General features: G+C 50.9%; 8 protein-coding genes across 8 annotated transcripts; 3 read left to right on the top strand and 5 right to left on the bottom strand.

Moving 5' to 3' along the window:
• Window positions 1-103: 103 nt before the first annotated feature.
• HO173_003733 (uncharacterized protein) lies at window positions 104-1,135 on the bottom strand (the record flags this gene model as incomplete). Its single annotated transcript, XM_037305658.1, has 2 exons — window positions 104-129; window positions 187-1,135. 2 exons carry the CDS (start codon window positions 1,133-1,135, stop codon window positions 104-106), a joined length of 975 nt encoding a protein of 324 aa, XP_037167413.1.
• A 456-nt stretch (window positions 1,136-1,591) lies between these two features.
• HO173_003732 (uncharacterized protein) lies at window positions 1,592-2,317 on the bottom strand (the record flags this gene model as incomplete). Its single annotated transcript, XM_037305657.1, has 2 exons — window positions 1,592-2,099; window positions 2,160-2,317. The coding sequence occupies 2 exons, from the start codon at window positions 2,315-2,317 to the stop codon at window positions 1,592-1,594; spliced, it is 666 nt and encodes a 221-aa protein (XP_037167412.1).
• A 2,343-nt stretch (window positions 2,318-4,660) lies between these two features.
• On the bottom strand, window positions 4,661-7,171 carry HO173_003731 (uncharacterized protein; the record flags this gene model as incomplete). The annotated part of the gene is made up of 3 exons (XM_037305656.1): window positions 4,661-6,115; window positions 6,165-6,989; window positions 7,046-7,171. The coding sequence occupies 3 exons, from the start codon at window positions 7,169-7,171 to the stop codon at window positions 4,661-4,663; spliced, it is 2,406 nt and encodes an 801-aa protein (XP_037167411.1).
• Window positions 7,172-7,618: 447 nt separating this feature from the next.
• On the top strand, window positions 7,619-8,493 carry HO173_003730 (uncharacterized protein; the record flags this gene model as incomplete). The annotated part of the gene is made up of 2 exons (XM_037305655.1): window positions 7,619-7,675; window positions 7,729-8,493. The coding sequence occupies 2 exons, from the start codon at window positions 7,619-7,621 to the stop codon at window positions 8,491-8,493; spliced, it is 822 nt and encodes a 273-aa protein (XP_037167410.1).
• Window positions 8,494-8,969: 476 nt separating this feature from the next.
• On the bottom strand, window positions 8,970-13,004 carry HO173_003729 (uncharacterized protein; the record flags this gene model as incomplete). The annotated part of the gene is made up of 2 exons (XM_037305654.1): window positions 8,970-11,976; window positions 12,052-13,004. The coding sequence occupies 2 exons, from the start codon at window positions 13,002-13,004 to the stop codon at window positions 8,970-8,972; spliced, it is 3,960 nt and encodes a 1,319-aa protein (XP_037167409.1).
• A 2,868-nt stretch (window positions 13,005-15,872) lies between these two features.
• HO173_003728 (uncharacterized protein) lies at window positions 15,873-16,878 on the bottom strand (the record flags this gene model as incomplete). The annotated part of the gene is made up of 3 exons (XM_037305653.1): window positions 15,873-16,457; window positions 16,533-16,736; window positions 16,792-16,878. 3 exons carry the CDS (start codon window positions 16,876-16,878, stop codon window positions 15,873-15,875), a joined length of 876 nt encoding a protein of 291 aa, XP_037167408.1.
• A 512-nt stretch (window positions 16,879-17,390) lies between these two features.
• HO173_003727 (uncharacterized protein) lies at window positions 17,391-19,894 on the top strand (the record flags this gene model as incomplete). Its single annotated transcript, XM_037305652.1, has 4 exons — window positions 17,391-17,401; window positions 17,456-17,675; window positions 17,740-17,859; window positions 17,915-19,894. 4 exons carry the CDS (start codon window positions 17,391-17,393, stop codon window positions 19,892-19,894), a joined length of 2,331 nt encoding a protein of 776 aa, XP_037167407.1.
• A 340-nt stretch (window positions 19,895-20,234) lies between these two features.
• On the top strand, window positions 20,235-23,651 carry HO173_003726 (uncharacterized protein; the record flags this gene model as incomplete). Its single annotated transcript, XM_037305651.1, has 2 exons — window positions 20,235-20,262; window positions 20,662-23,651. The coding sequence occupies 2 exons, from the start codon at window positions 20,235-20,237 to the stop codon at window positions 23,649-23,651; spliced, it is 3,018 nt and encodes a 1,005-aa protein (XP_037167406.1).
• Window positions 23,652-23,660: the final 9 nt, after the last annotated feature.

The raw sequence follows: 23,660 nt of genomic DNA, 5'->3' as shown, positions 1-23,660 counted from the left end.
AGCTAGACGGCGGGAAGATCGGCTCCTTCAGCTCCTTGTCTAGATGATGATTTCGGAGTCAGTCTTGCTTGTTCGAAGGGGTATAGCGAGCCCTGGAACACGTCTAGAGGATTGATATTCCCAAGACATCTCTCAAGACTCAGTATTTGGTTCAAAGGAGGAAATATGAACTCCGAAAATACGTACACCAAAGCTTGATCAAGACTGCCGCGACATGAAGTTCATAGCCTTCGGCCTGGTCTAGCTCCTCTACCCAGACATGTCCAAGGCCTTCTCTGTAGTAGCTAGATGCTACGGCCGTGTCAACTTGTTTCCATACGATGAACTTTTGACCTCGATCGTAGGCTTCCTTCAAAATCTCTACAGTCTGAGCCCGAGCACTGACACGGAAGATACCCTCGGCCTTGATGTTATCGTCCATGATGACAAAGCTTGTGGTTTCTCGTAATACCCTTGGCAGTCTGACTGACCCATCCGCGGAGGCGGGGAGAAAATTCTGGACGCCAAAAGCTCTCCGCCCACTTGCGTATGGCGCGTAGATGTCAGAAGACTTCCGACGGTCGGTCAAATAGGCAGATGGAGGAATCAACAAGTCCTCGATTGGAATCTGCAGAGCCAGCCCGCTCAATGTGGAGACACTGATGACTTTCTTCCTGAACTTTGGGGAGACGACCGAAGCGAAGAATTCGATCAACAGCCTGATGAAGTTCTTGTCATGCACAATGTAGAGCTTTTGCAACCTCTTCCTTTTCGCCCTCGTCAACATATGATATGCTTGCATAAACCATTGCCAACTAGGTTTTGCCTTCTTGGTTTGCTTGGTTGCATTGCCCCCAATTCCTGCAAAGAAGACCACTTCGTAGCCATGCCCACCAATCAGCTCTTCATCGTCCGGTAGTCTAGATAGCACGTAGGGGAGCAGGACATCGTAGTCAGTTGTTTTGGCGTCCGGGAAAGCGCCGCCATTCAGTATGAAGACAGGAAGATCGTTCTGTGAAGGTAGAGGGGAACGGTAGATGATGCGAGCTGCGAGATTGGCGAGATCAGTCGAGTAGTCATTCGATGTAGATGCAGGGGGTACTGAGTTCAAAGGAGTAGAGTTGCTGCGGAGCCGGTTGACGATTTGAGAGCGCATCGAGGCATCCGATGGTCGATCAAATGGGATTTAGACGAGAGGAGGAGAGCATCGGTAAGAATTCTGTGGAGATGTTCAGGTCGTACACCAAGAGATTGGCAACGGTTCTGGGACAGGAAGCCATTGTTATTATAAATTAGGATTTGAGCAAGTTTGATAGGTAGTCTTATGTTACTGTTTACCTCTGGTGCCTTATGGAGAAATTTCCTAAGAAGAAGGAAGAAGCGAGGTGATGCCAACCGACAGTTGGGCGTTTCAGCCACGCAAGCGTACGTAAGACGTGTTTACGACTTCTGCTCTACACTACTCACAGACAAGTAAAGTAGTTAATGTTTCAATGGCTTTGAGCTAAAAATAGATGGCGTTTACGGGGGTCACGAAGTAAGGTACAGATTAATACGACATATAAACTACTCAAATCTGCAACACTGCACGGGAGCTAGAGTATGCACCCGGCTACTGCACATGACGGACATGCTTGATTGGAGCAGTATTGACTTTGAGGTTCAACGAGTCCGGGCGCGCATGATGTCCCACGGTGTCCAGGAAATGTTTCGCAATCTCGATTTTCGCAAGATCAATTTCAGCATACAGCATTCCCTCTTCATGTGGGCCCAATGGCGATCCATCAGGCCCGTATATCTCAGAGTGCCTCTCGCCAAAAAGCCTCTTCTCTACGTGAGTTGGCTTGATCTTGCGGCGATTATGCAGAATCTCTCCTTTCAGCTCATGAAGGCTTGACATAAAGATCGGCAATGCTCCACATTGGTCGGTAGTCTTCCTCACCTGCGCTTCATATAATATTGTTCCCCCTCTCTCACTATAGCCCAACACAATTGTCATGCCCGCATCCTTCACGGCGCTCTGATTGCGGGCCACCTCAGGGGAAACCTTGGACATGGAGCTTCTCATGTAGTCAATACGGTGCTCGACACTCGAAAAGAGCGCTGGGGTCCAAATCGTCCTACGCTAACCATAAGCATGAGGGTTTGAATGGCTGTCTTTCATAATCGATACAGCTTACCACGGGTATCCCGGCACGAAAAGTTGAGGGAGACCAAACACCTTCGTTCCCTTATTGGCCGCTTCCAAAATGAGCTCGACCACCTTTTTCACGGAGCCTTGGAGGTCACCCCACACGGGTTCGGCGTGCACGGCAGCGACTTTGATTTTTTCACTCATTGCTATTAGCTGAAGCAGAAATGCTTGTTCTGATCGTGGTATGTTGGAGTTGCGAGGAAGTGTATAATTCTGATGCAGCAAAGATTGTAATCTCGCATTTTAGCAGGATCTCTGACGGCCTTTTATATCCAAGATGGCGGACCCTGGATCGATGAACTCCGTAGCTCGCGAGACGGTTTGCCAGGTGAGGTCACGGGATCGCTTGGAAGTTACGACATCGCGAACACAACCGAAGGAGGCACATAGACCATTCATCCTTGATTCAATGTCCTAGAAGGACATCAAAATGAGAATAGTACGAACATCACGGTTGCATTGGCAAGTATCTTGACCTAAAGTAGTGTGATAGCCGCATAAGTCTTTGGCGTTGTTGAGAATGAGATTCAGAGCTTGAGGGGCGATGGCAGTAGTGCTAGCACTGCGCGAAGATTAGATTACTATCACTGTTCAAGTTGAAAGACACATTGTCGGCAAGCATAGCCGATCACTCAAGGAAAGAATATGCCACCTTGAAGTCATCGAGGTCTGAAGGTAGAAGCCAGGCTTCAATACTTACCTTTGTTTACGTACAGAACAGAAGTTGATGGGACGAACTGTCGTATATTCTCAATGTGGACCCTTGGAGATGCAGGGTCTTATTACACACCTGACCGGATCGCAAGCTATGAATATGCACTCACCGCGCTTTGCCGTTCGGGGATTTGGATGAATGGAGAAGCTCGGCAAACGGCAGCTATGCTCCGAGATCCCTGGGACTAAACCAGATCAACAAAATACACATGCCAGACCCCTCAGAGTAGCGGTTCAGTCTGTGCGTGCACACACCTTGGACCCGTCCGGACCCTTTAAGTATAACCTCGAGCAGGTCCAAGAGGTACTGGTCTGGGCCAGGCCAGACGATTAGTCCGCGAAACGGTCCAGGACCATTTAGCTCCTTTGTGGAAGCTGGACCGATCCGTACGAATGATACAGCAGGCTGAACCATCTTTGAGTTCTCAGTATGGAAGCAGCCCATCCTCATCGCCCCAACCATGGACTGAATAAAGTAGGGTCAGCATTCATTGCCTCGTGACGGTGGGATTTCGAGCCTGGAAACAAGCCTAAGAGAACACACTCATGACACAACTCACGACTGAACGTCTGATCCAAAGGGGACTCAAGAACTCCGGAAATACGTACAGGACACTGAGAGTTCCCACATCCGCAACCTCGGCACATCATCTCAACGTAACCTAGCTTTTTGACTCTTGCGAGCCTGCTCCACCGGCATTGTCCTTTCCACGGTCTCAACGTCCATTTCAGACCCTTGAAACCTCTCATCATCCACGCCTACGCCCAGCTTCTCCAAGAGCTGGTCCAACGTCTTATACATATCGTGATTCCATCCAAGTTCCAACTACTCTTGTACTTCGTCAACCGACTCCTGATCACCGCGCGTCTTGTCCGTCTCATCCTCACTCATGCCTTCAACGAAATAATGCATACCGTTATCCAGAGGTTAACCATCGTGATACAACCGATCGACGACTTCGCGGCCCATCCTATCGCTGCCACTCAGAACGATGGTCTTCCCAGTTTTTCTCAGCGTCACCAGCGAGCGCTCTTCTTCGTACCCAAGGAGCTGTGAGATGGCGTCTGCTCTGTAATTTTGGCGATTGTCTCCCCGATAGTGACTGACGCTTCCGATCCTACGTGATATTGCCTCGAGCCGCTGGAACCAACCCCCCCCCCCTGGACCATTCCGTGCCACAGGTCCTCGCTGTCATTTTCCGGTAATCGTCCGAAGACCTGGAGGGGATTGCCGCATCGCCATCAGTATTCGCTCGCAGCCTTTTCATGGACAGGTTAGACATGGCTGCACTCCAGACGTCCGGTCTTGGTCGATATGCTGAACCGTGAAGATGTCCTCGCCGCTCCTCTGTAGCGCCATTAGTGCCGGGCCACCCCCTATCCGTTCCCATTTCGCTGGCGGAATCGCCGATTTGCGTTGCGACACCGATGAGTGTTGACAGCAAGTGAGGAAACGTAGACGAGATTTGGAAGGCAGTCAACCGGGTGCGGATGGCAAGAGACACAGCGTTGCCGACATCAATGACGGGGCGGAGAGGAGCAAAAGCTTACAAAAGCAGTATTCACAACGATTTTCGGAAACGGGAGATAGGTGGCATGCTGGTCAACGTAGAGAGTTAAGGGATGTCGTCCCATTTGACGCCAGCGCTATGCTTCGCTATCCAAAAAGATTTCTTAAACATACCAAGACGCCCGCTATGTTGGTCGTAAAGCTGCACCTAATCATGGTTTCTACCAAACATCATGCTTTCTAAAAAAAATCTGTCCTCGTAATCACCACATTCCCTTTCCTTTCTTGCTCTGTGGTTGCCATATATTCAAGGAGTTCATCCCTAGCGCCTGCTCATTCCTGGCATTACCACCAAGGGAGAGGCTACCAAACCCACCTGGAGCACGAGCATCATTCTCCAGTTTCGTCCTGGAGCGTGTCGTGCGCTGTGATAATGCCGGGGTATGTTGGCCATTGGAAGCTGTTGACATTCCAACATTAGGATTCTGTCTAGATGAGGACATGCTGCTTCCCACGAAGGGCTGTTGACGGTCTGATTTGTCAGGCGCAGCCGCTGGTTGCGGAACAGGCGGGGATGGAGCGTTTCCATTGCTCATTCGACGAATACAGGTCCTAGAGTAAAGCATCCATGCTTCTTGCGCGATCAGCACAGCTATCAAACTTAGGCCTGGGGTCTCAAGCGGTCCGATACTGTCCTCCGCGGAAGCGGTCGCTGCCCGTTCGCGTAGAGCAAATCCGAATATAATGGTTGTGATTAGCTCGAATGCGAGAAGCACAATATCGCTGAGGCTTCGGTCACTATCCTTGCGGACTGCCGGCAGGAGAGATTTGAGGATGACAAGAGCCGCAATGCCTAAAGCTGCGAGCCCCAAGTGCATTCGGGAGGCGGCAAGAGATGGTATTGGTGTGCTGGTCCAGACCATGAATGAGATGGTAAGAAGAAGCAAGGCCACCGGTCCGTGCAATTGTGCATAGACAGCGTCCAATTTTGACTGCGTTTCATTCTCGTGTTTTCCATATTGTTGGCGTGCACGGACCTCGCGAGGTTCTTCGGCAAGTGAGAAGTTGTTCGCCATGAGAGATTCGAGACCAAGATCTTCGCGATCGGTAGGTGGGAAGAATCTAGGTTGAGCAAACTTTATAGGGGACAGCTCCGGACTACCAGCTGCAAGTGAAGGCTCATATGGGGTGACAAAAGGAGACTCATCATGTGAGTCTCGCATGGTGTATTTCTTGGGGGTTTTGAAGGACTCCTGATATCGCGTTTCGGGGCTACTACGGAACACAGGCTGACTTAGCGGGTTGCGAAGACTTTGAGCTGGAAGAATTTCAGGGTACGGAAATGACTGTGGCTGTTGGGACACCGCGTTGGAAGTGCGATGTGACGCTGCTGGACGCAGGATTCTAATTTCTTGCGAAGGAGTCCAATCCATGGCTTCATTATCGTCATCATCCGGTGGAGGAGTAGGGGGTTGGTATATTGCTGGACGTCGCTGCTGATTTGGCGGCGCAAAATCCATGATAGAGAATGGACGTGTACCACCATCGTGGCGAGTCATTGGCATATTCGGCTGTTGAGGGACGTAACCAAGATCCCCTGTCCTCACGCCGGCCGCTTTCTGCTGGGTCATCTGAGATACCAAAGGCCCGGGACTATCTTGAAATTTGACTGGAGCCGAGTAGTCCATCCGAACGGAGCGAAAAGACTTGACGGTTATCTGGGAATATATTAGCCTCAAATACCATGTCTGCGGGTCGAGTACTTACAATCGTAGTAAGAACGAGCAGCGACAGATGAGCAGCCTTAGTCACATGCACTTTGAGGTCAGAGCCGTGAAGGTACCACCATGTAACCCATCTGATGATAAGGAGCATGCCCTGCAGCTGATAGAATTCTGATGTACCAACTGCTCGGCCGCCTTTTCTTCTCAATGATTCTTGAAGCATTGGATGCCACCACGACGACAGAAAGCCAAGAAGTAAGGCCAGCCCAGCAGCTGAGCACAAACTCTCAGTGCAGTCTGATACGGAGCCTGTACCCCTCATGACCTGCTGTAGACACATTGAACCTGACGCGGAATCTCGTGGATCTCGGAGACCATGGCGCTCTTCCGTGGAGTTCAAGAGGGACAGCCCATCCCATAAGGTTTGGCCAGTCAAGCTTAGAAACCAGCCTATACCTCCCAGAGCAACCAGGGGACTTCCCCAGCTCGTGTCTCTGTACTGTATGCCACATCCTCTAGTCCTGTCCATCATCCTTCTTAGATGATCCGTCTTCGCTGCATACCCTGCAGCTCGTATCCTCTCCTGCACCCTCGGCTCGCATCTCTTGCATACTTGTGGGTACCGCTCTTCCAGCCCCTTCAGGTACTCATCTTCTGCTTTGACGTATTCCGCATAATCTGGCGCATCGGGAGATGGCAAGTAAGAAGCCAATGCCTGCGACACGAGATGCTGATTCTTCAAGCACGTTGGACAGAACAGGGAGTCGTCAGGTGTCTGGAACACTGCAGAAGTTTGCCGAGCAAGTGGTTGTGCGTAGCGAGCGTTGGATGAGACATCGTCTGCCGGAGGGTCTGTGATTTCGCCATTCTACAGTGTAGCACGTCAGCAAGGGTATCGTAGGGAGGGTATGTAAACAAAGGCACCTGATCCAAGTAGTTTTCGGCCTCACAATGTGCACACTGCCATCGGCGGACATTGGGCGTTCGCGTCTTAGCTGATTTGCAGCCACAGTAGAAGCATACGAGCTTCCCCCGGAATAGAAATGCCATTGAAGGTTCGATGCAAGACTGTTTGGAGGGGTTGATGATGTTCGGAGTTTAGAAAAAATTGGGCCGGAGATGTGACTCTGAATCCACGATCTTTCTCCAGATTTCTCATTCAATCAAGAGCGCGGAGACAATTGATGCAGCGGTAAGCTACAAACGGACAGGAAACATATGGCTGTAAGTGTAAAAGTCTACTCAGCATGATGTGTTGTCCATGTTTGCGGTCCCAATGTCTCAACATTCCAATTCAACACATCAGCAGTTCAATAAAACTCTCAGTATCAATGTGAATCTGACAACCTGATATCTAGTGTCAATAAGAAAGAAGATCACGAATCACATTCATTCACTCCAACCATCCGAACCTCAAGCGTGATTGAATCCACCATGCCAAAGCCACCCTCCTCCAACTTACACCTCTCCAAGCTCACTCCATAAAACTCACTCCCCATGCCATCCCTCGCCTACATCCTCGCCTCCACCCTCATCCTCCTGACCACGGCCTTCGTAAAGCCCCCCAACGCTCAACGCTCATCCTCTCAACTGACCCTGTCCCGTAGCTCCGTCTCATCTACATCCTCCCCGCCTTCCACCGCAGCCGTCCACCCCCACGCGCACGCGGGACGCCGACGCACCTTCTCATCGTTCTCGGCAGCGGCGGGCACACGGCCGAAATGCTCTCCCTCCTCACCTCGCTCGACCCGGCCCGTTACACATACAGATCCTACGTGGTCGGAAGCGGGGACGACTTCAGCGCTGGGAAAGCTCAGGGGTTCGAGCGAGGTCTTGCTGCCAAGGAGGAGGAGGAGGAGGAGGAGGAGGAGGAGGGTGAGAAGAAGAGGCGAGGGACTGTCGGCTTGACGGGTGCGGAAGGGAAAGAGATGAGGGGGATCTTGAGGAGGGCCTATAGCATCCACACCGTCCCTCGAGCTCGGCAGATACATCAATCACTTGTGACCTCGCCGCCGAGCTCGCTGAGGTGTCTTTACGCCGGTCTCATGCTACTCTACTGGCATCCCGAAGGGTATCCGGATCTCATACTCACGAATGGGCCTGCTACCTCTCTCGTTCTGATTTTGGCGGCGACGATCTTGCGCTACTTCTCTTTCCTGCCTCTCGTCGGTCCAGCCAGGCAGTCTGTGCGAGGCCAGGGCAGCGCGGGCAAAATGCGGGTGATCTATGTTGAATCCTGGGCGCGGGTCAAACGGCCAAGTTTGAGTGGAAGAATCATCGTGTGGTGCGGTCTTTGTGACCGGGTGCTGGTGCAGTGGAAAGGTTTGCAAGATAGGGGCTGGGGAGAATACAAGGGAGTACTTGTCCGATGACACCCCAGTCCCACAGGTCAGACGACAATCCAGCGAGAGATCTTGAGATCAAAGATTATTCAATTAACGTAGCTAGCTACCTAGCAAGGTCAATGACCCTAAATCTATATAAAGCCAGCCGGTCATAACAGCATCTGGCCTAGCAACCGGGAGACTGATACCTCCTTCGCTGTGTCAAGTCTTTTGATGCATTTAAACTCCAGGCATCGCTTTTGTGTCCAGTGCGACTTGAGTTGAGTTGACACTAGAGAAAGATAGACGGCGTGTAGATACGCCGTAAGGAAAGATGAAGTGAAGTCTATTGCATCCACCAAACCCTAGATAAAATCGTAATTGCGAAGATTCTGTGACACCCTTTGCGTTACAAAATCGTTGGTATCCTCCCTCACCGTGTGCGCCATCGCTGAATGTCGAATTTATCATTTCCTGTTCGTCAATATGTATAGTGGCTTCACTTTCTTCCAATTCCTGCGGGATCAGGCCATTGCCAGGCCTTCATCTTCACTATCCGAGTCTTGTTCTCCTTCGCCGTTGTAGCCTGCGTCATCCTCGTCTGCTGCTGCTCTCTCCGCTGCGGCTCTCGCAATCGATGGAGTTAGTCTGGGCGTTTCGCTTTCAGTTCCACGGTGATGCGACCCGCTCCTTCTACCGATAGTCAAGGGCGAAATGGATTTTTCAAGGACATGGGCCCGGGTCTCTTCGTCTTCTTCAAAAGGCACAGATAGGGATGAGGCCCCACTGACGACGGAAGGGACACGAGAGTGAGCCATCGATTCACCCGAACCAATCTGGTCCGAGGATGAAGAGATGACGAAGGCCGAAGTGATGTCTGCTGCTGAAGTAGGACGAAACTGAGGAAGAAAGATCTCATCGTCTGGAGAGGGTGGGCAGGCAACATCTGTACCCATGGACACTGTTGGAGGACGACTTCTGCGTTGCGCATGCTCAAAAGTCTGGCGGCGGTAATTCTGCTCTTGTGCACGCCGAAACGCTTCACTTGGTGAATCCTGCAGCACAGGGTGTGCGTCGGGTCCTTCACGAAGAGCCGGGGGCTGGTCCACATGCCCGGCAGCAATGGCCGACGAGAGAGCAAGGCTTGGTGATGCATGAAAGTCTTCAGTGCTGTCACCTATAGAGGATGAGCGACTTGATCGAGAGGGACTCTGGCGTCTAACACCTCGCTCTCTAGTTCGCATACTGTCCACGAATCGTCGTCCTGCCCCCGAAAACACGTTGCTAAGACTTGATGACGAGTTTGACGTGGGGTCAACAACAGTGGTGGTCGCTGACGAGAAGTCTTCATTCGGTGATGAAGTGTTTGGCGATGAGGCTTCTCTTAAAAGGGCAGGCACAGGAGCACGTATAGTCTTCATGGAATCAGCGGTGGATAGCGTGCGGTCAGTGAGCACTGGTCGGTTGGCTTGCGGATCACTTGCAGGCCTCACAGCGTTTCCACTGTCGTCAAAACAGGAGTGATTGTCCTTCAATTCGGGGCTGGCTGCGACACTCTGCGCAAGTGGATGCTCTGAGGTCTCTCTCGATGCGCGTAGTGCAGGTAGAATCTGCTCGTCTCCCCTCAAACTAGGCCTCCTCTCATCTTTGACACTCTGGGAATTCCTGGTAGCACCCGTTGAGCCTGCGCCATCAGGAGCTTTTGTATTGCTGTTAGTCCTCTTGCGATGTTGAGAGCCACGGCCTCGTAAGACAGAGCCGACTCTCTGGAATCCCGCTTTGACGCGGTCAAAAACAGTAAGTGGCGTGACGGAATCCTGGACTTCTTGCGTGGAGACTTCAATCTTCTTGCCTTCGCTTTGCAGTGATGGATCAGTCTCGTCGATCCAGAGAGTTCGATCTGTAATGCCTTGAAGCACCCAGGGATGATGTTTAACCTCTTTCAGGGTGATGCGTTTAGAAGGCTTCTTCTCGAGCAGGCGCTTCAACAAATCGCGAAGCTCATCATTGACAGCTTCGTACTCGAGGATATCATCGAATCTCTTTCTACGATCCGTGACCGTTCCGAATGCTTTGCTCGCGATCTCATGAGAAACACCTTTGAGGCGCATTCGAGGAATGAAGACCTCGTTACGCGCTATCTTCTCGTACATTAAAAACTGGTTGCCGTCGAAGAAAGGAAGTCGTCCGAAGACCATTGCATAAAGTGTAACTCCAAGAGCCCAAACGTCAATCTGACCAGTGATTGCTGGACGATCAGAGTCCCCACCGACTTCGAAATAATGAGGGTCGCAAAGCTCTGGGGCATAGAAAGCTGGAGTGCCCACCGTTTTCGCAAGCTCGATGGCTTCATCGTGTACCTCCGCGTCAGCTTCAGCAATCTCTTCGTTGTTGTCATCTTCTCTAATTGGCTTGCCGAGGTAGGATACTCCAAAGTCAGAGATTTTGACACGAAAGCCCGTTGTCCACAACAGGTTAGCAGGCTTTATGTCACGATGAATGATGCCTTGATAGTGCAAGTATTCCAGCCCAAGGACGGTATCACGGAATGCATCCAGAGCTTGGGCCAACGTAAGGCATGGCACGTAGCGGAAATTTTCATCGATTCCATTCCAATCCTGTTGTCCGAGGATGATCTTGTTTAGCAAGGACTGCAACTCGACATCTTTAGCGGTTTCTTTGACCTCTAGTCCTGACGTCGGACCTCCATACTGTGCCGGCGTCTCCGGGCGAGAGGATGATGCGCTCGCGGGCGTGCTGGTTGTGTCTAGTGAGTATGAGACTGGCTTCGGGGTGTGGATTGGCGTCTCACTCTGAGGCAAACCCTCTGTCGAGTCTACCGGCATTGGCTCGTTTGTCGGCTGCTTTTTACCTTGGATCTGAGCTGCAAATTGGCCTATAGGTTCTGCACCGGCCTCATCTTCGGATGCGCCACCATACTCAAGAGAGAAGTAAGGATCGAAGCCGGGGTTTCGTGCTTCGCGGTGGGCACCTCCGCAACCAGAGCGTTCTTTATCCCTGCGTTCCTGATCTGCGAGCCGTTGGGCTTTCTCATGTCGTCTTGACGGTGCCAACCGGTTGAACTCCTCAATAGCCGCTCTCTCGTGGTCGTCGCTGAGGCCATTTGCCAACTCGCGTTCGCAACGCTCCATCTCAAATAGCGCAACATCCTTGTCAGTTGGTTTACGCCAAACAATCTCTCCTCGCTCGACATATTCGAGGGCCAGGTAAACTTTGCCCCATTCGTCATCATCAATGACTTCAAGCAAGCTGACAACATTCGGATGTCGAGCTTTTTTGAGAATGGCGACTTCTTTCTTTATCATGTCGTTCGGATCTCCTGATCGGCCCAGTCGCAACTTCTTCGAAAAGCGCCGCACAATCTTGACGGCGCACAAGGTATCCGTGACCAAGTCTCGGGCAAGCTTCACGGTACCATGGTTACCGCTTCCAAGCTTCTCCAGTAGTTCATAGTGATTGATGGTCTTTCTGCCAGATATAGGATCAATATCTTTCAGCAATTTATGTGTTCTGCGGCATGTTAGCAAGATTATGTAAGAACTCAGACCCTGTTTTGGACGAGCTATGAATCATGGTAATCCTTACTCTTTGGGCGCCTGTAAATGGGCGGGATGGAGCATAGGAGTGCCTGAACGCGTCTCGTCGGACTCACCCGTCCAGTGCTTCTTCGACAACATGGGCGTGAATAATCCAGGACTCTGTGCTGGCGTGTTGCCAGCTGTCTTTGCTCCTGAAGGAATTTGTGGGTAGCCCCGCGCAGGTTTCTCATCGCTCGAGGAAAAGGACAGATTCTGGGCAGGATGAGAGCTTCGAGTGCGTAGATGCTGAGGTTCGCTTGGTTGGTAGGGCGGAGGATAATGTTGATTCTGCAGAGCCTTGAATGATTGATCTGGGTAATTGGGATAGTCCGGTCCATCTCGGCGCCGGGACAAAGTTTTACTTTGAAAGTTGGGAACAGAAACAGGTCTGTTACTTTCAGGATTGAATGAAGGCATGTAATCCTTCCATGCACTTACACGACTATCAGGAGAGACCGGTGTGGAAGAACTGTCAAGTTGACTATTCGAGGAACCACTCAGTCCAGTTGACGATACATTGGACGAGGATGGTGTTCGAGAGATATCGGCAACAAACGAGTCTTGCGGAACGTTTTGAGTGAAATAGTCTGGGTGTCCGGATATTATGACATCTTCCTCTCCGTTCCCTTGGCATTGTTGCTGATGTTCATTTTTCTCAGGTTGAGACAGCCTTGACACCAGGGATTCAATTACCAATGGCGGATGCTCCAGCTTTGGCGTCTGCATATGATCTTCTTCCATCGCTGGCGAATCCATTTTCATGTGCACTAGATCAATTCGTTTCAAGTGCGGTGCCTCAAACACTTGATCATAGGGTTGGAAAGTGACGTTATTGGACCCGACGACATCCAAACACAACGGATCTGTTGACAATGGAGGTGTTGTGGGCAATTTCCCTCCAACTGACACTTCCTGGCCTGCATGTTCCCCGACCCTTTCCTCCGTATCTGTAGTAGCCATTCTGCTCTCTTGGGTTACTTTGCTTTCCCACTCGATCAGAAAGTTCAAGTCCTGGATCAAAATAATATGTAGCCTTCTGATACCAACTAGATGTTATCGAGGTCGGAAGAAATTCATGCCCCTTCTGCAGGTCATTGTGTCCCAGAAAGCTGCCAGCCGTTGTGTGTTTGCCGAGGCGGATGCTGAAGAAGGTGTCCTGGAAGGACTGAATCTTTGGGCTCCCGTGAAAGGGTGGCAGTGGAAGGTCTCTGGGGTATTCCAAAAAACTCGGACGTCTGAATATTTCTCCCACAAGGTTTCGCGACGGGTAGATGTGTCAAGGAATGGTCAGGGAGTGTATTGGCGTTGGCGCGTTAAATATCGTGAGCCGGCATATCTAATCAGGCTTCAGCACTGTCTTACGAGGACTCGAGATAGCTGGAAGGATAGAGTGAAAGCCCACAGTGATGAAAGAATATGGATTGAACAGTAAGGAAGAGAACAGGAGTGCTGGTTGGTGTGTTCTCAGAACAATGGACAATGGACAAGCTTTTCGCACCCCACTCTTTTTTAGTGACGTCGAAGGATGTTCGATGAACCGCTTTATGTTAAAGACGAAGGGTAAAAGGGGGAAACAACGGTAGAGACAAAGGAATGAAAGAGCGTTGAGATCAGTTTGGAGCAGAGAAGAATTGTTGAACAGCTTGAGAAAGCAATTGGGGGGGGAAAAAAGAGGCAGAGACAGTAGTACATTAGTTAGTGTTAGTAGACCTGGAGAGTAGAAAAAAAGGTCAAATTCTTTCAAGCCTAAGGCCGCCCCGCAAATAAGCCAAAGCTACGAAAGGCGGCGAGCGGAAAGGGAAGTAAAAAATGGGCTTTAGCGTCCACCTTGTGTCACCTTGAGGCTTGCTCAAGACCCCGAAAGCTCTGAAAGGTGCTAGCTCAGCGTTGAATCAAATTTCCGTCGGCCTTGTCATTGGCTATCATCCCTACAATCAAGGGAAGGGATTTCTAAGCCTAAGTCGAGGAACCCATGTTGTTGCACTATCTCTGAGTCTGCGGTGATCCCACTAAGTATGGATGCATATCATTCTGGCACCAACCGCTATCAAGGCTAGCCGGCTGAACGCCTATCATTCAATCGCGAATAATGCAAATTATGCAGGCTGTCTTTCTGGCAGAGCTTGGCAGAGCTTGGCTCATCTTCGATGAGCGTTTCCTTGCAATTGACCTACCGATCTTGTTCACCGGACATGCAGGGTAAACACTCGGATTCTCGCCTCAACACCTGCCATCATGCAAATCAACGTCTGAGCTAAGCGACAAGGTCTTGAACGAGAATATTTGGTAACAGTCGAAACAGTGGAGGCAGGAAGAAAGCAACGGCAGGCGTGATGACTAGATACGCATTTCCCCATGCCACACTGAGACGCTTTGGCATCCAAGATTTGCATACATGCATCATCTAAAGCCTCCCTTCCAGCCAATCATACCATTCCAACTCGCTTCCCCAGCTTTCCCGTCCTGAACTAACAGCTTTCTCCGGACCCATCAGCATGTTGGCTAGACTCTCCCCCCTTCCCTTTCCCCTTTGCACCATCGACAGATCGCTCGCCTCGCCACGCTTGTCCAGTTACGAGGAGTCGGCATGAGCCGGGTGGTGCGCTAACTCTACGGCAGAATTGTTGATGCATATGCAGTCGTCTCGGGGTGGAGGAGTACATTATGCAACAAGCCCGAATCGTCTGTCCAACCCCGCCAGCAATGCCACCACTGCAGTTGAGGCATTATCGGTCGAATAATACCTTTTTGGGTGGAGATTTCTTTCCACACCTCTGGCTCATCAGGCTTTCCTCTCATTAGTGTCATGATAAATGAATCAATCCAGAGCTGGGGTCGCAAAGGGGTCCTACGTGGCGTGCGTAAAAAGGGGCCTCAAATACACTAGCGAAAGTTGTGGTCAAGCTGCGCGCTGGGAGGTGCATACGCCTCAAACGACTTTCTTACAAAGGGATTTCCCTCGAAGCCAATCTGAAGGATGTAGCAGTCCATGAATCATGGCTAAGTTCAGATGATCGCTTCGTTGTCCTAAGCGAGTCGTTCTTCTTACGAGTCTTTTCAATGCACCAAATGAACTCAAGTGCTCACATTACAATTCAGTTCAATCGGAACTACTGCCGGAGAATTGATCGGAGGATAGTCTAACAAAAGTAGGCAGTTCTACGAAACCTCCGACTTGCATACCTACATGCCCATGCACTCCCATCTACATACATACATACGCCTCACGACTGCAACATCCGGAGCGCCGCCATGGAAGAAGGATCCTCACACCCTCTTCTAGGCTTTGGAGCACTTGTCTTATCTCCCTTTTAAGCAAACCGTGTCACTCCTTGCGAAGATCAAAGATTCCCTTCCTTCGCGGCTGCTCGCACAGACTGATTCAGGTTGAGCCAGGCTCTTGGAGGCGTGTGCACGTCGTTAACAAGACTGATGCATCGATGGACACGCCTTCTTCGTTGCCACTATCTACAAATAGTATGCGTTTTACGTAATCGAAACGTCAAGAAAGTTCACCTGATCTTTATGTCACATTGTCAAGATACAGCAGACCCGTGTCGTCGTATTTCTGGACCATGGGTCATGTGTCTGTTCGTGCGTTGAGTCGTAATGTAGAACACTCTTGGAGCAGCGCCTAGTGCTCTAACACGGCACTGCTCGGGCACGTATTCTGGTTTTTAGTACCATCTTCTCGGGGGTTGAAACTCATCAATTCGATACTGTATTGGCTCATTCTCCCAGTATCCAACCTCCGAACGTTCGAAAAGCGGCCGGCCTCGTCATCGCAGAGTAATGGCATGACTGGGTGGGTAAAGCCCTTCCTCCATCTCATATTATGCCTGGTATGATAGCCTTCCTGCTTCCTATCTTCTCCTTTCCAAATCTCTCGATATACCACTGTTTGCCATCGAGGGCCCTCGGCAGCATGGTGGCCACCTCATTGATTAAAAACGTCCTCGCTGGCACACAGGCCATTCCCCCAATCATCCAGAATCCACCCCACTCAATCCATTCACATAGATAATGCGGAAACAACACCAAACGAAAGAGGCCATTCTCAGGGACCATGTACACCTTCTCGACACCTTTCCCGTCACCCTTCTCGCCCCGAGCCTTCTGCTTTCTCTCCTGATTCCGCGCTGCAGCCCTCCTGATCTCGCGCAACTCATCGTCGTGATACATGTTGCCCAGGAGACCAACTGCAAAGATCATTAGGCCGAGTTCAAGTCTCATTGCAGCACCGGTCCATTCGTCCTGTGTCGTGGGGCCGTATCCGCCGAGCCAGCCTCCAATGCACGTGGCATTAATCAGTTGGAAACTAAGCGCCGAAGCCCAGACTGAAATGTGGATAGGTGACATTGAGGGATTCAGAAACAGTGGGGAGATGAGGGCGCGGTAGATGTAGTGAATCGCCTTAGGAACGCAAGGAGTAAGCAACACATCAAACACACAGTATCAATGTCTTCAAGGCAGCGAGGGGGTACTCACAAATAAACTAGCCATAGTCCAATTGGTGAATGGAAGACTCTCAATCCCCTCCTGCTTCGGCAGAGCGTACATCAAGTACAAAAGCGTGATGAAGCCAGGCGCCTCCATAGTGGCCCACCCAATCTTGCCGGGGACATTGAAGGAAGATGCGGTCGAGGTCTTGCCCATGGGATAGTACTTGACGAGCCATTGGAACAAGGTGAACTGCGTAGCTTGGATTAGTGAAAGACATTTGATCTTTGCGGATGGCATAACGTACGATCGGGAAGAACTGCCAGAGGAATGTGACGAGCTCCCAATGCTCGCGGGAGGGCGGACACCAAGTTGGGATGATAATGATCGGCATGGTTATTACTGTCGATTCTTTTGTTTCATACCAGCCGTGTACGCGAAGAGACTAAAAATTGTGTAGGGAGCCAATGAAGTAGCAGTGGCTTGAGGACTAATAGTTTGAAAAGGCATGAAGGATGCGATGAATCCATCATCACCTCAGCTGGTGTCAGCAATATCCCTGCAAAGGCGATAACAGATTAGGGTTAGAATAACCGGCTGATCCTCTTCGAGTCCGAAGCGAATGAAAAGGCCGAGGAAGCACGAAATTTGTGGGGCGCTAACAAACAGACACATAGCCTCACTCGGTCTCAACTTCACACATCTCGCCGAATCTCACCTCGAATCTCTCATCTCTCGTCTCTCAACTTTCACCTCTCACACCTTCTTATTACAAACAGTTTTCCTTTATCTCTTCATCACCATTCTGATAACCATTCTAATTCAATCTTCACTCTACATTCCCTCTTCCAATCCTTCAAACCTCGTCTGCTCCATTTCAAGTTGTTTCGAAAGCTGACCGCCAAAATGGTTCAATCGTAAGCAAAGATCCACCCTTTGTACTCGGAGATACCTGCTCAAGATCTGTTCAGCTCCGTTCTTGGATTCCCTCGCATGGGAGTCAATCGAGACCTCAAGAAAGCCACAGAGTCATATTGGGGTGGTAAGATATCACAAAAAGAGCTTCTCGCCGAAGGAAAGCGTCTCCGTGGAGAGCACTGGAAGATACAGAAAGAGGCCGGCATCAACATCATTCCCAGCAATGACTTCTCATTCTACGACCATGTCTTGGACCACATCCAGCTATTCGGGGTGAGTTGGCATCGTCTGTGCGCAGTGTGCGTGAATGGGGTTTGGTGGCTAATTGGAGTCGCAGGCCATACCCGAAAAGTACTCTAAACACAATCTGGACCCAATCGATGAGTTCTTCGCTATGGGTAGAGGCCTGCAGAGCCCTCATACACCCGAAGCTGCCGCAGTCGATGTTCCCAGTTTGGTCCGTTGAGTTCTATCCTGATCACGATTCTAGAAACTTGCTTACAGTCGTACAGGAGATGGTAAAATGGTTCGACTCGAATTATCATTACGTCAAGCCCACATTCCAAGATGGACAAAACTTCAAGCTTTCATCAAACCCCAAGCCTGTAGCGGAGTTTCTTGAGGCCAAAGAAGCAGGCATCATCACACGTCCTGTCCTCGTTGGCCCTGTGACATTCCTTGCCCTTGGCAAAGCAGACCGCGACCAGAACGTTGTACCAATCAGTCTACTACACAAGCTACTCCCACTCTACGAGGAGATATTGGTCAAGCTGAAAGAAGCTGGTGCTGAATCGGTCCAAATCGATGAGCCCTGCCTTGTCCTCGACTTGCCTCCAAAGGTAAGGAATGCTTTCAAGCCAGCTTATGACAAATTGTCAAGCCTTGGCGGCAAGATCCCAGAACTAGTGGTTGCTACCTACTTTGGCGACATTGTTCACAACTACGATGTCCTCCCATCATTCTCTAGTCTGCATGGCCTTCACATTGACCTTGCTCGAAACCCAGAACAGCTCGAGACTGTCATCGGCGCTCTTGGCGAAAAGCAGGTACTGTCTGTCGGAGTGGTTGATGGTCGTAACATTTGGAAAGCCAACTTCAAGAAAGCTATTGAGACCGTTGAGACGGTAGTGCAGAAGCTTGGCAAAGATCGTGTCATCGTCGCCAGCTCGAGTTCATTGCTCCATACACCCCATACTCTTGCGAGTGAGAAGAAGTTGGATGAGGATGTCAAAGACTGGTTTAGCTTTGCAGTCGAGAAGACTAAGGAGCTGGCCATCATTGCAAAGGCCGTGACTGATGGTCCTGCCAGCGTACGCGAGGAACTGGAAGCCAATGCCAAATCCATGGAAGCCAAAGCGACCTCAAAGCGTACGAACGACCCCAAGGTCAAGGAACGCCAGTCAAGAATCACCGAAGAGATGTTCAACCGAAAGTCACCATTCCCAATACGCATTGCCCAGCAGCAGGAGAAGCTCAACCTTCCCCTGTTCCCTACTACCACGATTGGCTCCTTCCCTCAAACCAAGGAGATCCGAATCCAAAGGAACAAGTTGACCAAAAGCGAGATCTCCGAGGAGGAGTATGAGAAATTTATCGAGAGGGAGATAGAAGATGTCGTGAAGATCCAAGAAGAGCTTGGCCTCGACGTCTACGTGCACGGTGAGCCAGAGCGCAATGATATGGTCCAATACTTCGGCGAACGTCTTACTGGATACGTCTTCACCACCCACGGTTGGGTGCAGAGCTACGGCTCTCGCTGCGTACGGCCTCCGATCATCGTTGGCGATATATCCCGTCCTGCGCCTATGACCGTTAAAGAGTCGAAATATGCGGCCTCCATCTCAAAGAAACCCATGAAGGGCATGCTCACTGGCCCTATCACCTGTCTGAGATGGTCATACCCTCGCAACGATATCCATCAGTCAGTACAAGCCGAGCAATTGGCTCTTGCCCTGCGTGATGAAGTGGTTGACCTCGAATCTGCTGGAGTCTACGTCATCCAGGTCGATGAGCCTGCCCTTCGTGAGGGTCTGCCTCTCCGCCAAGGTCTGGAGCGTGATAATTACCTCTCATGGGCCGTCAAGTCCTTCCGCCTCTCCGTCGCTGGAGTGCAAGATTCCACCCAGATCCACTCCCACTTCTGCTATTCCGAGTTTCAAGACTTTTTCAAAGCCATTGCAGACTTGGACGCAGATGTGCTCAGTATCGAAAACAGCAAGAGCGATGCAAAGCTCTTAAAAGTGTTCGTCGACGAAGCCTACCCCAGGCACATTGGCCCTGGTGTGTACGACATTCACTCTCCTCGTATCCCCAGCGAAGATGAGATCAAGGATAGGATCGAGGAAATGCTCCAATACCTTAAGCCAGATCAACTCTGGGTTGACCCTGATTGCGGTCTGAAGACCCGTCAATGGAAGGAGACCAAAGCTGCTTTGACCAACATGGTCAACGCTGCCAAGTTCTACCGGCAGAAGTATTCAAAGTCCTCTTAGGGCTTGATGCGTTATGACTAAATGTTCAACAACATGACTCGATGAATTTATTGCGGTTGTCTTAATGACCCTGATCTCAACGATCACAAAATTGGCGTTGCTCGCTGGCGACCTTCAAAAAGCGATATAGACCTGCAGCTTTCAACATGGCATAGCGGATCTACATTTTTTGATACCTTCTCAACCGGGTATCTTGCGGTAAAAAAAACAATGCGGTCTTTGGAGCCGCTTTCAACCTGGCATAGCGGATGTACATTTTGATACCCTCTCAACCAGGTGTCGTAACAAACAGTGCGGTCTTCAGAACTGCAACTAGATAATCACAATTGAAGTGACATTTATGGAACCCAAATGTTTTCATTTCTTCCGTCAGACCTCTAACCGGGATGAAGGGGTTTCGATGTTCCCTCGGTATCAAGAGTTGCGACTTCCGTTATTCTGTGTATTCCTGGTCCAGTACCATGATCCTAATTCTTCCGGAAAGAAGAAGGAGCAGAGACACGGCAACCAGGAATTCTTTCTGCGACTCACTCCTTTTCTTCTATCAGACACGAAATCAGCATTGCAAGCCAATCCATATCAGCATTGACTATATTGCAAAGCCTTACAGTAATAATTTTGAAAGTTTCTTCATCACTGCTATATTCCCCTCTCTCTGTATCACTGCCGCTCACATCCATCCATGGCCCCTTTCAATTGTTGTAGCTTCCGGCGGGCCGTATCCCCAGAGCCTCAACCGGCCGTACTGACTGACATCTCGCGGACAGGAGAAAGATTCGCCTTATCAAGTCATACTCCGTCGCGAGCCGCGAGTCACGAGAATGTCTCAAATGCTCAACCCATTGCCGAAAGTCTTGCTTCAGCTACCAAAAACGACGTTGCCCATGAATTTTCCACAGCATCGGGAAATGACATGGCTCCAGCACATGAGACGGAATCAGGTGTTCATCGTAGGGGTAGTAATCGCCGGCTTCACGACGTTGCAAGCAAGGTTCGAAAAAGGATGTCACGCGATTCTGGCATGTCCAAGCGGAGTTCAAAGACGAGGCTGAATAGCAGCCTCAGCGAAGATGGATATCAACGGCGGGAAGAGCTGAAGCGTGCTCTTCATCAAAGGGTGCAAGAGGATATCGATGAAGGCAGCAAGATCAGTGACGGTAGCTACGATGAAGATGCAGTGCCGATCAAGACTCCTAAAGGCACTTGGGGTCGACATGAAGGCTCTATTCAAATCAGTCCAAAACACCTCAGCCACGCCATTAGAAGGTCAGAGTCTCCGTCAGCATATGCCGAGCTGGACCCGCGAACTCTGTCTCAAGTCTATGCGCCCAAGAACACCGCTGTGGCCCTTTCTCGAATGTTGGTCCAGAGAGGCAGCAACCTGGCAAGGGAGTCCGAGGAACAGGCCGTCGACTCAAAAGTCGAGAACGCCCGGAGAGCAAGTATTACGCAGAAGTACAACTTTCGTGACGACGATAGTCCCATACGAGTGCTAAAGACTCGATCACATTCACCCCTAGGTCGGTCGAATACTATCTTACATGTGCCATCTTCAACCAAGGCTTTGCAGATTGACGTGGCGAATCCCGAGTTCTTGAACACGCCTGGAGTATCATCAGCGCCAGATCTGCCGCCAATGTATCTCAAGACAGTCCGCGACTCAGCGGCCGGAGGAGACTGGCGGCTTTCGTTTGCCGATATTCGCCAAGGTGCTTCGTCAAACGAAGCGAACGAGACACACAGAAGCACCTTAGGTTCTGCGAGACTTCCAGGAGTCTACGACACCAGGATACGACCGGCTAGCGAGCAATTGCTTCACGGGACCTCAGGGCTATGGGGGCATCCAGTCCATTCCAAGCACAGCAATACCCACTCCACTACCGACACCCACTCCAGCTCCCCAAATGGACATTGTTGCAGCCCTGGTAGCGAGGAGATGTCGTTCGGGGGTACGGATGGAAAAGGTTACAGCCCACCAACGTCTGAAGAAGCTGGATCTCTCGCCAGACAAAGGGGTCGCTCAGAAGGAAGTGACCCTGTCCATCTCTTCAACATGCACATACCTCAACGCCTGGCATCTAGGCCTCTGCTGCCTTCCGTCTCTTTACCTCAATTGGAGCATCCCAGGCGGGATCGGAGTTATACGAGTGGCAGTAGCTCACGAATGTTTTCTGTTATACCTCGAAGTCAAGTATCGAGCTCGGCGTCCAGCGGTGGTAAGCAATTCAAGACTCCAGCAACTCACCCCACGTCTTCCTCGGTCTACAGTTCGGGAAGTTTGCCCCCCAGCCCACCAGACTCAAGACTGCATTTCCACAGCCTCTCGGACAGGTTGTATCCACTCGAGGTGTTCCACCCCAGCGAAGAAATCATAAGTGTTCCTGCATCGAGGCCCAAATCAGTCGATCTGGACAACCTTGAACGACGCACGGTAGAGACAAGCTATCACTCGAGCAATGAAAGCCTGATGAACCGCGAGCTTGCGGCAGCCGAGACACGCATCTCCCCAATGCCGAGGGCAAACACACTACCCAAAAACAGTCGGTTTAGGGAGGACTTGGAGCGGATCTCTGCCGAGTTGGCCCTCACAAACCCTCCACGACGCCGAGTCAGCAACCTTGATGGTGCTAGATCTCCTACTAAAGAAGATGCCACATCTATATGGGAGAGGGCGCTTCGGGAACATTCGCAGGAAGACAAAGCTATTTCGCAGACCAGGATTGGAAGTACGTCCCCAGATTCGGTCGAGCCAAGACAGCTTGACCCCAAGACAGTCGCCTCAATTGAACAAAAGGCTCGGGAACGTTCATCCTTTCTGCGTACAAAGGACCGCCGAGTACCCGAACCATTGGAAGGAGCGCATCTACAAGCACATTTGGGCGCATACGCTCTGCCTCCACGGAGAGCAAATACTCGCAAAAGGCCCACGCGCGAAGGTATTAAGAAATCTCCCACTACGATTCGAGCATCATCGTGGGCACGCTACCCATCCCACACTCGCCCTGAGCGGTCTACATCTCCGGCTGGAGAATCAGACCAAGTGTATTCCCGTGACTTCGCCATTACCCCGCCAGGCACTGAGCCTAAAGTCTCTTCAGAACACGGATCCTCTCCCTTGAGCAACGGCAAGAAATGGAAGACAAACCGTATGACTTTCGGCAAACAATTACTTTCGACCATAAGCAACCTCTACAAAAGCCAGAGCCAGGAGTTGCAGAGACGCCTTGCCGATGAGGCTCGTGGCAACCGCTCGAGTATTTCCGAGGGTGGTGGGTTGGAGTATCCCGAATTAGAAATGCTGGGTAGTATCTCGCCACCAATGCCGTCGCCCGATATTACCACAAAGCTCCAGTTGGAAGATCACGTCAGAAAGGCAAGTGAGCCGCCGAGCGACACGCAGACGGGCGGTCCTCAGTCAGGCCAAGTATCGAGAAAACAGTCGCAGGACTGGGCGAGGGAATACCAGGATTGTATCCAGCCTCAATCGGGACGACCAATTGAGCTTTACATCCACCCCGAAAGCCCACCTTTTAATCCAAGGGACTATGACACTAAATGGCCAACGGAGTTTTCTGACGAAGCCTTGGAAGAAGCGTCTGTTCCACCCCGCAGGGCCAGTGGAACCATTGGTCCCAATGATACGCCGGCTGAGGGATCGGGCTCTCCTGATGTGAAAGCTGGTACGCTGGACGAGTGGAAAGCGAGGGAAAGGATCAGGTTGCTAGGCCTTGAGACCGGAAGGGGCGTCCGGGAATAGGAGCCGGAT

Source organism: Letharia columbiana, assembly GCF_014066305.1.
Source record: "Letharia columbiana isolate WasteWater2 chromosome Unknown Sc0000009_s1, whole genome shotgun sequence".
In the NCBI taxonomy this organism is placed as follows: domain Eukaryota; kingdom Fungi; phylum Ascomycota; class Lecanoromycetes; order Lecanorales; family Parmeliaceae; genus Letharia; species Letharia columbiana.
This window is presented reverse-complemented; position numbering and strand designations above follow the sequence as displayed.